The sequence below is a fragment of the Dermochelys coriacea genome, chromosome 9 (assembly GCF_009764565.3).
Source record: "Dermochelys coriacea isolate rDerCor1 chromosome 9, rDerCor1.pri.v4, whole genome shotgun sequence".
Classification (NCBI taxonomy): domain Eukaryota; kingdom Metazoa; phylum Chordata; order Testudines; family Dermochelyidae; genus Dermochelys; species Dermochelys coriacea.
This window is the reverse complement of record NC_050076.1, coordinates 48845010-48859255: the sequence shown is the minus strand read 5'-3', so window position 1 is coordinate 48859255 and position 14246 is coordinate 48845010. Positions and strand designations below refer to the sequence as shown.

General features: G+C 44.3%; 1 protein-coding gene across 9 annotated transcripts in view; it reads left to right on the top strand.

Moving 5' to 3' along the window:
- The window catches only part of GIGYF2 (GRB10 interacting GYF protein 2), a 156720-nt gene extending 142496 nt beyond the window's left edge, over positions 1-14224 (top strand). For 5 of the 9 annotated variants that reach the window (XM_043492790.1, XM_043492788.1, XM_038415397.2 and 2 more), the window contains 3 exons: positions 6113-6270; positions 6681-6828; positions 12462-14224. In XM_043492790.1, coding sequence (XP_043348725.1) covers positions 6113-6270; positions 6681-6828; positions 12462-12529 — 374 coding nt within the window. In that variant the 3' untranslated portion in view covers positions 12530-14224. The other 4 variants (XM_043492789.1, XM_043492793.1, XM_043492792.1 and 1 more) reach the window with 4 other exon arrangements.
- The last annotated feature ends 22 nt before the right edge of the window (positions 14225-14246 follow it).

Sequence of the window (14246 nt, the reverse complement as noted above, 5' to 3'; positions counted from 1 at the left end):
CATTCAGTGCATTCAGATGCTGTAGCTCACGAAAGCTTATGCTCAAATAAATTCGTTAATCTCTAAGGTGCCACAAGTACTCCTTTTCTTTTTAAGATAGGAACTGCAAGTCATGAAGCAGTGGTTCATTTGCCCTTATGGTTGTACACTTAATTTTCTTGCACAACACAGTGGGGTGAGAGGGGACTGTCTCCTTTTCTGTACTTAAAATAGTAGAATGTCTGCCACAATATGTTCTTTGAGTGCTTGCTCCTGTCCATTCCACATTAGGTGTGAGTGTGCTGCATGCACTGTTGTCAGAGATTTTTTTCCTTATTGGTATCTGTCGGGCCAGTTCTCATGCCCTCTGCTACTGCACGCTTATGCACCAATATAAGGGGCAGTGCCAGCCCCACATGCTCTCAGTTCCTTCTTACTGCCTTTGATGATTGCTGGACATCTCTTCTTGTTTCAGCAAGTGTTTTCAATGGTTTCTTCTCTTTAGCTTAGTTTATTAGTCTTAGTCTAGTATTAGTGTGAACAGTACTAGTGTAGAAAGTTAGTCCCCCTCCTTTAATGTAGAGGGGCTCCCTTTGACCTTGGGTTCAGGCATGCCGCAATCCCTGGGCTTCAAACCTTGTGCCTCCTGTGGCAAGCCTGTGCAGGTGAGCGACCCACATTCGTTGTCTGAAGTGTCTGGGAGAGGCGCAGGTAGGAGAGCACTGTCAGGACTTTAAGCCTCATACAAAGAAAGACAGAGAAGCTAGACCGGGGTAGGGCAAACTTTTTGGCCTGAGGGCCAAATCACGGTTCCAAAACTGTATGGAGGGCAGGGTAGGTAAGGCTGCATCTCCCCAAACAGCCTGGCCCCCTCCCATTTCCCACCCCCTGACTGCCCCCCTCATATCCCACTCCTATCCAACCCTCCCTGCTCCTTGTCCCCTGACCGTCCCCTCCCGAGACCCCCTGCCCCTAACCACCCCCCTGAGATCCCACCTCCTATCCCAAGCCCCCATCCCCTGACAGCTCCCGCCCCCTGACAGGCCCCCTGGGACTCCCACGCCTATCCAACTGCCCCCTGTCCCCTGACTGCCCCCCCAGGACTCCCCGCCCCCTATCCAACCCCCCTGCTCCCTGCCCCCTTACCATGCTGCTCAGAGCACCAGGACTGGCAGCCGTGCTGCCCGGCAGGAGCCAGCCACGCCACCACGCAGTCTAGAGTACCAGGGCAGGCTGGCAGCTCTCGCAGCCATGCTGCCCGGCAGAAGCTTGCAGCCCTGCTGCCCAGATTGCTGGTGACACGGTGAGCTGAGGCTGCAGGAGAGGAGGGCTAGCCTCTCCGGCCAGGATGTCAAGGGCTGCCAGGATGGTCCCGCAGACCGTAGTTTGCTCACCTCTGAGCTAGACTGAGAGCTATCCTAACGGAAGTTGCTCTTAGACCAGCATTAGAGCCAATCCACTCAGATTCGGCACCGAGCACTTCAGCGTGACGTGCCTCTCTGGCACCACGTGCTTCTCAGCACCATTCTCCATCTCTGGTGGTGAGAAAAAAACGGAGAGAGGACACTCCCCTGTGCCAAAGAAAGGCAAACAAGGGGAAGGCAGTGGAGTGCATCCTCCACCCCCAAACCCATGGCGGCACAGTCAACCCCGAGGGCCCTTGAGCTCAGTGTGGGGGGGACACACACACCCCACCCCTCCGTTGGTGCCAGGAAGTCATTGTGGCTCCAGTGCGATCACAGTTCCTTCTTGCCTGGAGGCCTTTGCAGCCACCAAGGACTTATCTCTCCCAGTATCACCAACCCTGATGGGACAATTACCGACTCCAATGAACAGGAGAGAACATGGTGCTCCAAGCTCTTTCCCAGCACCTGGGCCCTAGATACCTTCCAGAGGCAAGCCGGCCCTTCCTTCTTCTGCAAGGTCATCCCTGGTCCGGCACTGGTTCCCAGACCCTTGGCACCAAACAGCAGAAGCAAGGTCCCCCATGGTCACGTCAGAAGGACTCTTTTTCGGAGTCTGCGGTGGAGCCCTATGCCCATCCCAAGAGCTGCAGCTGGTACCCATTCTACATGCCACTGGACCTGGGTATGGGTCACCCACTGGCAACTGGTCAGGAGGATAGTGGCCGATGCAGTGGCCATTTTGGAACTAATGGAGGTTTCCCTCGGTACCGGGACCATCGTCCACTGGTCCTACTTGGTTGCATCTGAGAGGCGGGCTCCCGCACGGCTCCATTCGCCACCATATCCTGACTCCAGTACCGAGCCCAGTACTGACACACACACACATGGTTGTGGGCCCAACGGAGGTAATCGGGGCAGAGGATGAGGTGGAACTCCCCCTCTGGTACAGGCCTCTTCATCCTCCTCCCCAGGTGAGGCCACCCTGGAGCCAGGTGGCTTGCTGTTGCAAGATGACTTTGAAGCCCAAGAGGAGCTTCTAAAGAGAATAACTGCTAACCTGGGGCTAGATGTTGAGGTGCTCAAGGAGTATTTCCATAGCCACATCGACATTTTAGCTGCAGTAGCACCATCAAAGATGGCCCTGTCCATCAACATAGCTTCTTTTGGATCTAGTCAGAACCCTGTGGCAGACCCCATCTTCTCTCTCCCACTTTGAAGAGGGAAGAGAAGAAATACGTGACAGCCAAAGTACTTATACTCTCACCCTCCTCCTGGCTCCAATGCTGGTCAATGAGAGGGACAGGCAAGCATTACCTCCAAATAGAAAGACTTAAAGAAACTAGCTCTGTTTGGCAGAAAAATGTATTCAGTAGGTAGATTGCAGCTGCATATCTCGAAGTCCTGCTGGGGAGATAGGATCACAACATGTGGGATTCTTTGACGAAATTTAAACACTTATTGCCTCCGGACTCCAGGCAGGATTTCTCCACCCTCTTAGAGGAGGGAAAGAACATAGCTAGAGCCTCACTCTAGTAGACCCTGTACGCAGCCAGAACAATGGCTTCTGCAGTGGCCATGAGGTGATGCTCTTGGTTGCAATCCTTGGGGCTACCACAGGAGGTCCAGCAGTCAATCCAAGACCTTCCATTCAATGGTATGTCACTGTTTTCGGATAAAATGGACATAAAGCTCCATGGACTGAAAGAGTTAAAGGCTACCCTCAGGTCCCTGGGCCTCTATGCTCCAGCTCTTTCAAGGAAGCATTTCAGGCCTCACCAGCCGGCTCACTTCTCGGTGCCCCTGCCACGATGGGACCTGTTCAGTACGAGCAACTTCTAGCCCAAGAGGTGCAAACCCTCCTACGGGTGGGGGCTGTGGAGGAGGTGCCTTAGAAATTGAGAGGAAAAGGGGTTTTATTCCCAATATTTCCTAATCCCAAAGAGCCAGGGTGGTCTTCGACCCATCCTGGACCTGTACCACCTCAACTTATCTCTAAGAATGAGGTTCCACATGGTCTCCATCATTCCCTCCCTGGATCCAGGGAATTGGTACACCGCCCTTGACTTGAAGGATGCCTCTTTTCACATTTCCATCTTCCAAGGCCACAGAAGATTCCTCAGGATTATAGTAAACCAGACCCATTACCAATTCACCACCCTTATCTTTGTTCTTTCTGCAGCCCCCTTGGTTTTTACGAAATGCACTGCAGTGGTCTCAGCCTTCCTCAGAAGGCAAGGGGTCTAATTCTACCCATACCTAGACAACTGGCTGATGAAGGGCCATTCATGTGCTCAAGTAAAGACCAGCATCAGCCTGGTCCAAGCCACCTTCCAAGCATTGCGTCTTTTGATAAACGAAAAAGTCATCTCTCATCTCAGTACAGAGAATAGATTTTATCGGGGCAGTACTAGACTCGATCCACGCCAGCACCTTCTGTCCAGAGGCCCATTTCCAGACAATGTCAGATCTGATATCCAGGGTCAAGGCGTACCCTGTCACAACAGCCTGGGTTTGCCTCAAACTTCTGGGACACATGGCCACAAGCACTTACTTGGTACAGCATGCAAGACTGCGCCTCAGATCCCTGCAGACATGGTTTGCTTCAGTGCACTCACCAAACAGACAACACTTGGACTTGGTGCTTACTGTTCCAGACTCGATCTTCATCTCCCTTGACTGGTGGAAGGACCCCCAGTCGGCAACAGCAGGTGTTTCCTTTGTCATCCCCCAACCATTAGTGTCCCTTGTTTCAGTAGTTTCCAATCTAGGATGGGGAATCCACCTCAACTGCCTCAGGACAAAGGGCCTGTGGTCCCAAGAAGAGGTCTCCCTACACATAAACATCAGGGAACTCAAAATGGTCCACTTAGCTTGCCAAATGTTTCTTCCACAGTTCATGGGTAAAGTAGTAAAAGTATTACAGACACACAGCAGCCGGATCTACATCAGTAAGCAGTGAGGAGCATGCTTCTCCGCCCTGTGTCAGGAGGCTATCTGCTTATGGGACTTCTGCTTGAAGCACTCCATTAACCTCGAGGCTTCCCATCTTCCACGAGCCCAGAACACCCTGGCAGATCACCTCAGCAGATCTTTCTCCTCTCACCACAAGTGGTGCCTTCACCCAGAGGTCACCAAGTTCATCTTCCAAAGATGGGGCTCTCCTCAGGTAGACCTGTTCGTAACCAGGCAGAACATGAAATGCCATTAATTTTGATCTCTGTGTGGACAGAGCCCAGGCTCCCTTTCAGATGCCTTCAATGGACAGAGCTCCTATTCTATTCATTTCCTCCAGTGTACAACAAGATCCTTCTGAAAATCAAGTGGGACAAGGTTAGAGTTGTTTTTAAAGCTCTGGTGTGGCCACGCCAACGGTGGTTCAGCATGCTGCTAGATTTGTCAGTAGCACCCCTGCTACCGCTCCCACTCCACCTGGACCCAATAGCACAAGATCATGGCTGTGTACTCTACCCAAACCTCTGTGGCAGCTCCATGATTGAACCTGGAGGAGCAAGCCTGTTCAGAACAAGTCCACCAGATCTACCCGTCTACTAGGGCTACCTACATGGCCAAGTGGAAGCGTTTCTTGATGTGGTCTTCCCAACGAGATCTTTCTTCAACTCCGGTCTCCCCTTCAGTCTATATAGGATTTACCTGCTCTACCTTACAAAAAAAAAAAAAAAAAAAAGTCAGGCCCAGCATCTATCTAGGTATACCTAGCAGCGATCTCAGCCTTCCACCCACCAACTGGCGGTACGTCAGTTTTCTCACACAAAAAAAGATTCCATCTGCTTTCTTAAAGGGTTGGAGAGACTTCATCCTCAGATTCCTGAGCCAGTTCCCCCATGGGATTTAAATCCAGTCCTGTCAAGACTCATGGGCCCTCCCTTTGAGCCACTACCATTGTGCCATCTGTTGGCTGTTTCTTGGAAAGTCGCTTTCCTGGTAGTGATTACCTCTGCCAGAAGGGTCTTTGAAGTCCGGGCCCTTACGTCAGGACAACTGTACACAGTGTTCTTCAAGGGCAAGGTTCAACTGTGCTCCAACTAGTCTTCCTTCCAAGGGTGGTCTCACAGTTTCATAGCAACCAAGCCATTTTCCTGCCAGTTTCTTCTCAAAACTGCACAGGAATTTGGAAGAGCAGTGGATTCATTCGTTGGATGTCAGGCGTGCCCAAGTCTTCTACATTGAGAGGACTAAGCTGTTCTGTAGATCTATGCAACTCTTAGTGGCTATAGCAGAGAGGATGAAAGGCCTGCTGGTTTCAGCCCAGAGAATCTCATCCTGGATAATGTCCTGTATTCAGGCATGCTATGAGGAGGTGGACACCACCCTCTGTCGAAGTTAGCTGGCGAGAAGGAACTGAGAGGATGTGGGGCTGGTGGTGCCCCTTATACCAGTGCATAAGTGCGCGGCATCAGAGGCACTAGAGCCAGCCCAACATATACCACGAAGGGAAAAATCTTATGGATGTGTGTGCTGTATGCACCATTGCCAAACGTGGAATCGATATGAGCAACACATCTTGAAGAACAAGTTATGTAAAGGTTAGTAACCGTTTTTTGCTGGGGCTATATTATGGGGAATTTAACAGGAGAGGCTGTTTACAATGGTTAATAGTTTGATAAAACTGAATAAAGAATACAAAGTTTGTTTGGTTTTTGCGCGCACACACTCCTGCATCAACACACGTCTCTCTCATGGTCCATCTTCTTCCCCTCGTATTGCAGTTCCCACGTTTGTTTCTTTCCTGAAGGAAGTGGAGTCTCCATACGAGGTCCATGATTACATCAGAGCCTACCTTGGAGATACCCCTGAGGCCAAGGAATTTGCCAAGCAGTTTCTAGAGCGCCGTGCCAAACAAAAAGCCAGTCAGCAGCAGCAGCAGGTACGTATTTGCTTGATCTTTGCTTTGGAGGAAGATCTTGAAGTACATTGATAGTATTTCTGGAGAGGGTAGCAAAGGCTCAGTGACAGTCTGTATTTAGCTCTTGGTGGTGAAGGGGATAGATTATCTAGACTGGGGGAGGAAACATATTTCAGGTATTCCTGTGTAATTGTACAGAATCTTTCTGTCCCTTGTTAGCTGTGTAACTATCTAAGATCTTGTGTAAATAACTTTATAGGGAGATAATTTTATGGTTCAAGATTAGTTTTAGAAAAAATAAATTTATTGGATAGATTAATGGATATTCTACTATCCATGTCATATGGAAAGTGACTTGGTGTCATCTGTATATTTCCAATGAACAGGCAACATTTAATTCTAACTTGTAATCTAGAATTTGTTTGTTTCAGGATTCGGTGTGGGGGATGAACCATAGTGCACTGCATTCAGTCTTTCAGACCAATCAGAGCAACAACCAGCAATCCAACTTTGAAGCTGTGCAGAGTGGCAAGAAAAAGAAGAAACAGAAAATGGTTCGAGCAGATCCCAGTTTGTTAGGTGAGTTTTGGTATTTGAAAACGAGGCTCTTCCTCTAAGTGGCTTATTTGGGATAGAGGTCATAATTTTTGTTTCACCTGCAAAATCCTTTTTGGGTCTTTCATTAGTCCTAGACATTCATACATTAAATATATACAAGAAAGATAGAGGGAAGCCCCTTTAGAGTAGTCTGTATTTTAAAATTATTTACAACAAATTCATTGCATTTTTGAAGGCTGCTTTGAGACTCTGCCAGTCCAATACTCCTACCACTGCTATAGGTGAGGTAGGGTGTATGGTGTACAATATATATAATACAATTATATGCTTCTGAGATGGTTTAAGGAAGTACCTATGTTCATGCTTGTTTTATCACTTTACCCAAACAGAGGCAGAAAAACAAGATGTGGGGCCTTTTAGACAGGTACATCTGCGGTGATTTTATCAGGAGTCAGTATGATGAGCAAGGCATAATCCTGAACGTGTTTGCCTCTGGCAGTTACAAACAGATGGAAAGAGTCAATTTAGCAGATTTTAAAAAAACCCTATTTTTATAGAAAAGGAAAAAAAATATTGGTCTGGAATCGATTCTTCCTGTAATTTGTGGTCTTGATGTGTTGGTTGACCCTTAAATGTCAAACTTGACCTGATTCTGAAATTACTTACCTTGAAAGTAGGTTGGAAGAATACAAGCAAAGCCTTGTGGAGATATGAAGAAAAGACTTCTGGCTGTGGAAGTAGAAAACATATGAATTTACATGGTGTCAGGGTTCCTTCCCCACTCTGAACTCTAGGGTACAGATGTGGGGACCCGCATGAAAGACCCCCTAAACTTATTCTTACCAGCTTAGGTTAAAAACTTCCCCAAGGTACAAACTTTGCCTTGTCCTTGAACTGTACACTGCCACCACCAAGTGTTTGTTTTAAACAAATAACAGGGAGAGAGACCACTTGGAGACATCTTCCCCCCCCCCCCAATATCCCCCCAAGCCCTACATACCCCCTTTCCTGGGGAGGCTTGAGAATAATATCCTAACCAATTGGTTACAAAATCATCGAAGACCCAAACCACTGGATCTTGGAACATTGGAAAAATCAGTCAGGTTCTTAAAAGAAGGATATTATTTTTTAAAAAAAAAGGGGGGGTAAAAAATAATCTCTGTAAAATCAAGATGGAAAATACTTTACAGGGTATTCAGATTCAAAACACAGAGGATCCCCCTCTGGGCAAAATCTTCAAGTTACAGAAAACGGGAATAAACCTCCCTCTTAACACAGGGAAAACTCGCATAAAACAAAAGATATAAACTAATCCACCTTGCCTGACTTTACCTATACTGGTTGCAATATTGGAGACTTGGATTAGGATGGGTTGGAGAAGATGGATCTCTGTCTGGCCTCTCTGTCTCGAGAGAACAACCACGTAAACAAAGAGCATAAACAAAAGCCTTCTCTCTCTTCCCTCCCCCCCCGCCCCCCAAGATTTGAAAGTATCTTGACCCCTTATTGGTCCTTTGGATCAGTTGCCAGCCAGGTTAGCTGAGCTTCTTAACCCTTCACAGATAACAGGATGTTGCTTCTGGCCAGGAGGGATTTTATAGCACTGTATACAGAAAGGTGGTTACCCTTCCCTTTATATTTGACACATGGGTATTTTTCATTAAGGGTAAACTGTTGAAATGAAAAATTGAGGTTCTATACGATTTGAGCTAAGCATCAGATATACATACATTGGCATATCTTTGATGTGTGAAGAGGAGGAGCTGATTCTGCTTTATTATTTTTAAATTAATTGAAGTTTGGTTTTCTACTTTAGATATCAGGATCTTTAAGGATATTAAAAGAAGGGTTAATAAGTCTTTTCAGCTAAATTCAGCCTTTTTCTGATATAGTAAATATAATCATGAGAACAAATACTGCAGTTTGGGAAAATATAGAAGGATTTTGCATAATAAAAATTTCATTCCCTGACATTTCAAAAGCTACCCATAAGAACCTGTTCTTTCTTAAGACAGAATTTGCAGCATTGGTTTTTTGCTTTCATTTTTTAACTTTCCATACCTAGATTTAATTAAAGATTAAAAATGAATATTTTTATGACAGTAAGGCCTCTGACATCTCAGCTTAAATGAGATCACTCTAATAATTTTGCAAAGATTCAGGATGTTGATCTAACTACCACCTTAGGGGTTTTTGGAAGGAATTCAGTAGTGCCTATTTCATGTAGCTTTTTTACATATAAAGCAAATTTAACTACTAGAGTGGGATATTATAAAATTAAATCTTTTCTGTTCCTTAGGCTTCAAAAAGGTCCATATCTTTTTAGATCAAATGTAATGATGGATTGGTATATTGATGTTGGAGAAATACTTCCTTTGCAAAAAATCAAATGTCCTTCTGTGAAAGCACAATAAATTTTAAAAAGAAATTAGCAAAGCTGGTCACCTGTTAGGATCACAGACATTGTTTGAGTTCAGGATTTGGCATCATGAACTCCAGAGTTCTAATCCTGGATCTGATACTGACTCCTTCTGTGGTCTTGACATTTGCCTCAGTTACTCTTTGTAGATGGGGAAGAGTCTTACTTTACCACAGCAGGATTGATGTGAAGATGTCTCTAAAGTGCTTTGAAGCTGAAAAGCATTAAATAAATGCTAAGTTTTTGTTCTAATATTAGAAAAGAGTGAGAAAGCAGGCATCTGTGCAGTACTGGTATGGGATAAACATATCCTGGTCTGTGCGATGATAAAATGGGAACTAAAATTCCACCTTCATATAACTCCTTCAGTCAGTTCTTCTGTTCATACCTACTCTCTTCATGACTAGGGGCTCAGTCTGACACTTCACTCTCTCTCTCATCTCCTATGTCTGTAAACCAACTTTATATATAGCCTATGTACCATCACTTTCATAAGACTTGCTTTATCTACCAGAACTCTTATTCCTGTTACTGTCTCTTGACTGCTGTAATTTCTCCTTTAATGTCTCCCACAATTACAGCTCTTCAAAATCTGGAGCCTCATCTCATTTCTATCTCCTTGTTTGAGACAGCTTCATTGTCTGTGCCTCTGATGCACTTCTCCCTGGCCTGTAATTACTTGTGTTTTCTATCCTGAAGCCATGAAATACTGAAAGCCCCTCCCAGTTTCCCCTTGATCATTTTCCCTGAGACTTGGTCTTTTTACCTTTCTGTACACCTTCACCACAGCTAGGGATTCTATCCTGTTTGCTTGGTTACTGTAACTACTCTGCATACTTTATTCTACATATAGACTGTGACCTCCAATGAGGTAATTGATGATACTTTTGATGAATGAGGTCTGCACAAACATACATGTGTTCCCCAGTCCCACCCATTCCTTCCCACGTTTGAATCTCTTAACAGGACAGAGTTCATGAATCGAAGAGTGGGAGTTTCACAGTTCCCCTAATTATCTTGTTTAAAAGGGTCATGTAGCGGGCAAAATCTTTTCTAATCTTGTTCTTTTTATAAACCTTACATCTCTAGCCAATGGGCAGTTGTCTTGTTCTGAATTGCCTGCTTTCATAAATAAAAATGGGGGGAAATATTTCAAAAGCTGCATTGTGATTTAGCCACAACTCCCATTAACTTAAATGATTTTGCTGCTACCTTGTAACTTAAGGGATAGTATTCACTAATATTTTCCATCAGATGCTGCTTGTTAGAGGGCTTTCCCTTCACCCTCCCACTTCCCTGGTTCTTGTCATGCAGACATCAAGCAGCAAAAGACCAGAAGTCCAAAGTGCAGACAATACAATGTTTATTGAGGTTAATTTCCAAGCAAGCATATTCCGAAGCACCTCACACCAGTGGGGCTTCTCTGTATGCTGATAGTCTGTTCCCCAGTGTTCTGGTCCCAGCTCTGATGCTGCAGAGAATTTACCCCGTGTTCCCCTTCCCAACTCTGATGCCGCTAAGTGATAAAAATACATCTAAGTTCTTAAAGTATAGGCCTTTACAGGCAGGCCTGAATATCTATAGTCTAACACTGCTGCTTCATTATTTTTTAAAAATAAAGATGAGCAGATCCATCCATATTACACATTGGAAGAGATTTTAATACATTTTAAACTGCTCCCTGAAAACAGTACTGTGATCCTCAAACTATATTAAAATCAGCATCCTTATCCACTAGATTGCACATACTGTATTCAGCAAAATAAATATTTTTATATTAGAGTTAATACAGCACATTTTTATATGAAAACTGCAAACACGAATTCAAACTTGCCTCTACATTCCCTTTGTTTCCTTCCCCAGACCTGAAGAAGAGCTCTGTGTAGCTCAAAAGCTTTTACCTTCCACGAACAGAAGAGGTCCCATAAAGATATTACCTCTTCCCCTGTCTGTCTACATGCATGTCATATGACTCTGATATGGTTACTTAATTGAATGGTTAAAGTCTACGGATATATCTGTGATATTAAATTGAGATACAGAATTTTAAATAAAATTACTTGTAACAGAGTTTAAATGTACTTTCTCAGCTAGAAAACATTTTTTTAAATTACAGGAATTAATATACCATCAGATGGAGCCCACTTGGCTTAGTAAATACAGTAAACATATCCAATTTTTTAAAACTGGATATAATATGCAGCAAATTAAATTGCATAGCTATCGCATATTAAGCTCTCTGAATACATATACTGTCTAAAGAAAATAAAGCATGGTTCCTTGTATGTAGCTCTTTCTCTCAAAAAAATGTAGCAAAACAATTTTCCAACTCTTGGTATTCAAATGAGATCTGTTAAAAAAAACAAACAAAAAAAAAAAACACAACAACCTGACAAGTTCCAAAGTTTAGAATGGATGTGACTATACCTTTGTATCCTTATCCAAATCATTCTTCTACAGATACTGGCTTTGCATTGAAATTTCTAACATTGGTGTGCATTCTTTCCCTCTCAGCATTCTTTAGTGCATCTGATTTTCAGCATTTATATGATTTAAAACTTGGGGGTTATTTTTAAGTGTATATTGGATTTCCTGAATAATAATTAATAGATGAATAGCATGTAGGGATTGAAAATAGCACAAACATTTATGGTGCTTTTAATCCTTAATTTGTGCCTATTGGTACATCTGCATGCTGTCGCCATCAGGCTTCTAGTTGTAAAAGTGGTTTTAAATTGGAAGCTGATACCACTTCAGACTGAAAGTTCATCAAATCTTCAGAAGCTAAGCAGGGATGAGCAGGGTCAGTCCTTGGATGTTAGATCTTTGCACCAGCCAATCCTGCTTCCTGTACCACCTCAATACCCGACTGAAGAACATCTTAGAAATACTACTGTATAGTGCTTTAAGCATTTTTCCTTCTGAGACAGTAGTATCCATGGTGTTCAGGCACAGTGATGCTGAAGGTGCCATCTTTTGAGAGACTCAGGACTAAGCTGTTAATGATTAATCACTAAAGATCCTATGGCATTTTGTCCAAATCTATGCATGGCAACCCTGGTGTCTTTGTCAAATTGCAGTTTGGGTAGTTACAGTCTGCAGTGAATTTCTCCCACAGTTTAATTAGGCATGTATTCTCCACTTCCTCCTTTAAGCAGCTGTTGCATATAATAAATAACATATCATACTTACACATACACAGCCAGATTAAAACATTGTTTCTTTTGTTTTACAGGATTTTCAGTGAATGCCTCATCAGAGCGGCTCAATATGGGAGAAATAGAGACTTTGGAAGACTACTGATCTTGTGCAGATTGACCAGCTTTTCCTGTGTCTGTTAACCATGGATTCTCCACCTTTTGGACACCGTCCTTTCTCCAACTTGCATTTTTCTTCACCTTGCAGTGACTTACAGAATCAATCATCTCAGGCTGTTTCTTCTAGCCCCAACAAAATCTTTCTACCCCAGGTTGCACAGTCATTGTCGTCTCTGTCAGCCTATAGACATGTGGACTTTGCTCTGTCTCCTAGGTGGGTGGGAGATAGGACCCATTCCCAAAATGGCTGACTGCAGGCAGCAAGCGTTCATTGTGCTGTCATTTCTTCTGATCATTTATCTGGAAAGTCTACTGGGATTCTGCAAATGGTATCTTCCTTTCCCCGGTCATGCTTATCACATCCAACTTGTGCAATCATGGAGAGAGTTTGTGGTTAACAGAGATTGGTCAAAACCAAAATGCCACACAGTTACTGACTTAAGTGCTCCATCAGGACAAGAGGTGCTCTCCAAATCCAGGAGTTGCATTCATAAGCTAACTTTAGAACTGGCAACAGCAGGAGAGGGTGGTTGTGGGTGGAGTTTAACTTGGATTGGTTTGATGTTGCACACCCCCTGCCAACCCCTCTCAGCACATTAATTTTGGAGGGAAAGCTTGAGTCTGTCTTCATTAGGTAGTGATGATAGTTACTAGAGTTCTCCCGCCAGCAACCTTCAGCTTTCCTGGACAAATGGGAATGTATAATGGGGGTGGGGGAGGGTGTATTTCTTCTGTTCAGGTTGAAATTACTCCCTTAAATATTGCTTTCATAGGGATAGGACCAGCTTATTGGAGGCCCTTCTGCTGTGAATTTGTCTCGTTTAAGAGACAGCTACAATCTTGGGTAGGGAAGGACATTACTTTCCAAACAAGCATTCCCCACAGTCTCAGCTGGGTTCCTATGGTAGTGATTCAGTTTTGCGTTACAATAGCATGCAAGTTAAGGGGCAGAGACCATCCTCTTCATAATGGAATGAGATTTAAAAGAGAACCTGACTGTAGGCAGCATCTGAATTCCTATAAACTATGGAGAGGGAGAAAGTGAAGTGTAAGGCAATGGCACGGATTCCCTTCTACACCTTCAATTACTGAACATCCCTTCACTTCCGATCCATAATAATTAAATATTTATGTAATCCCAGCTCTCCCTGCAGAAGTTTTCAAAAACCCAAAACTGCAAAATGCACTTAATTTGACCCCCCGATCCCACCTCCCATTCCCAGAGGGCTGCAGTGTGCTTGGGGGGGGGGAGAGACTGCCATTTGTGTGGAGCTGTGTAAAGGTGTCTGTCTTTCTGTCATCACTGCCTGAAGAAGGTGGCTCGAGTTGCTCCAGAGCAGTTTGGCTTTGGGTTTTATTTCATTTGGTTTATTCATTTTTAGGGGGTAATCTTCCCCTCTTTCTCCTCTCTCTTCCTCCTCCTCCCCCCCAAACTTGTACAGTAACTATACAGAGACTGCTGCAGACTTGTATATAGTTTTTGGATCTAATAGCACGGAGAGACTTGGAACTGTTACAAATCTGGTCTCCCTGTCTCCTTTGCTTTGTAAAGTCATAAAGGGGGGGAAGAGGGGTAGTTAAAATGTTTACAAAACTTTAAACTCCCTCTGAACTTTTGCCAGTGTGCGGGGGGGGGGAAAAAAGAGAGAACTTAAATAAAACCTGGTTGTATTATATCTAAGAGCGCATTTTCTGCTTGCTTT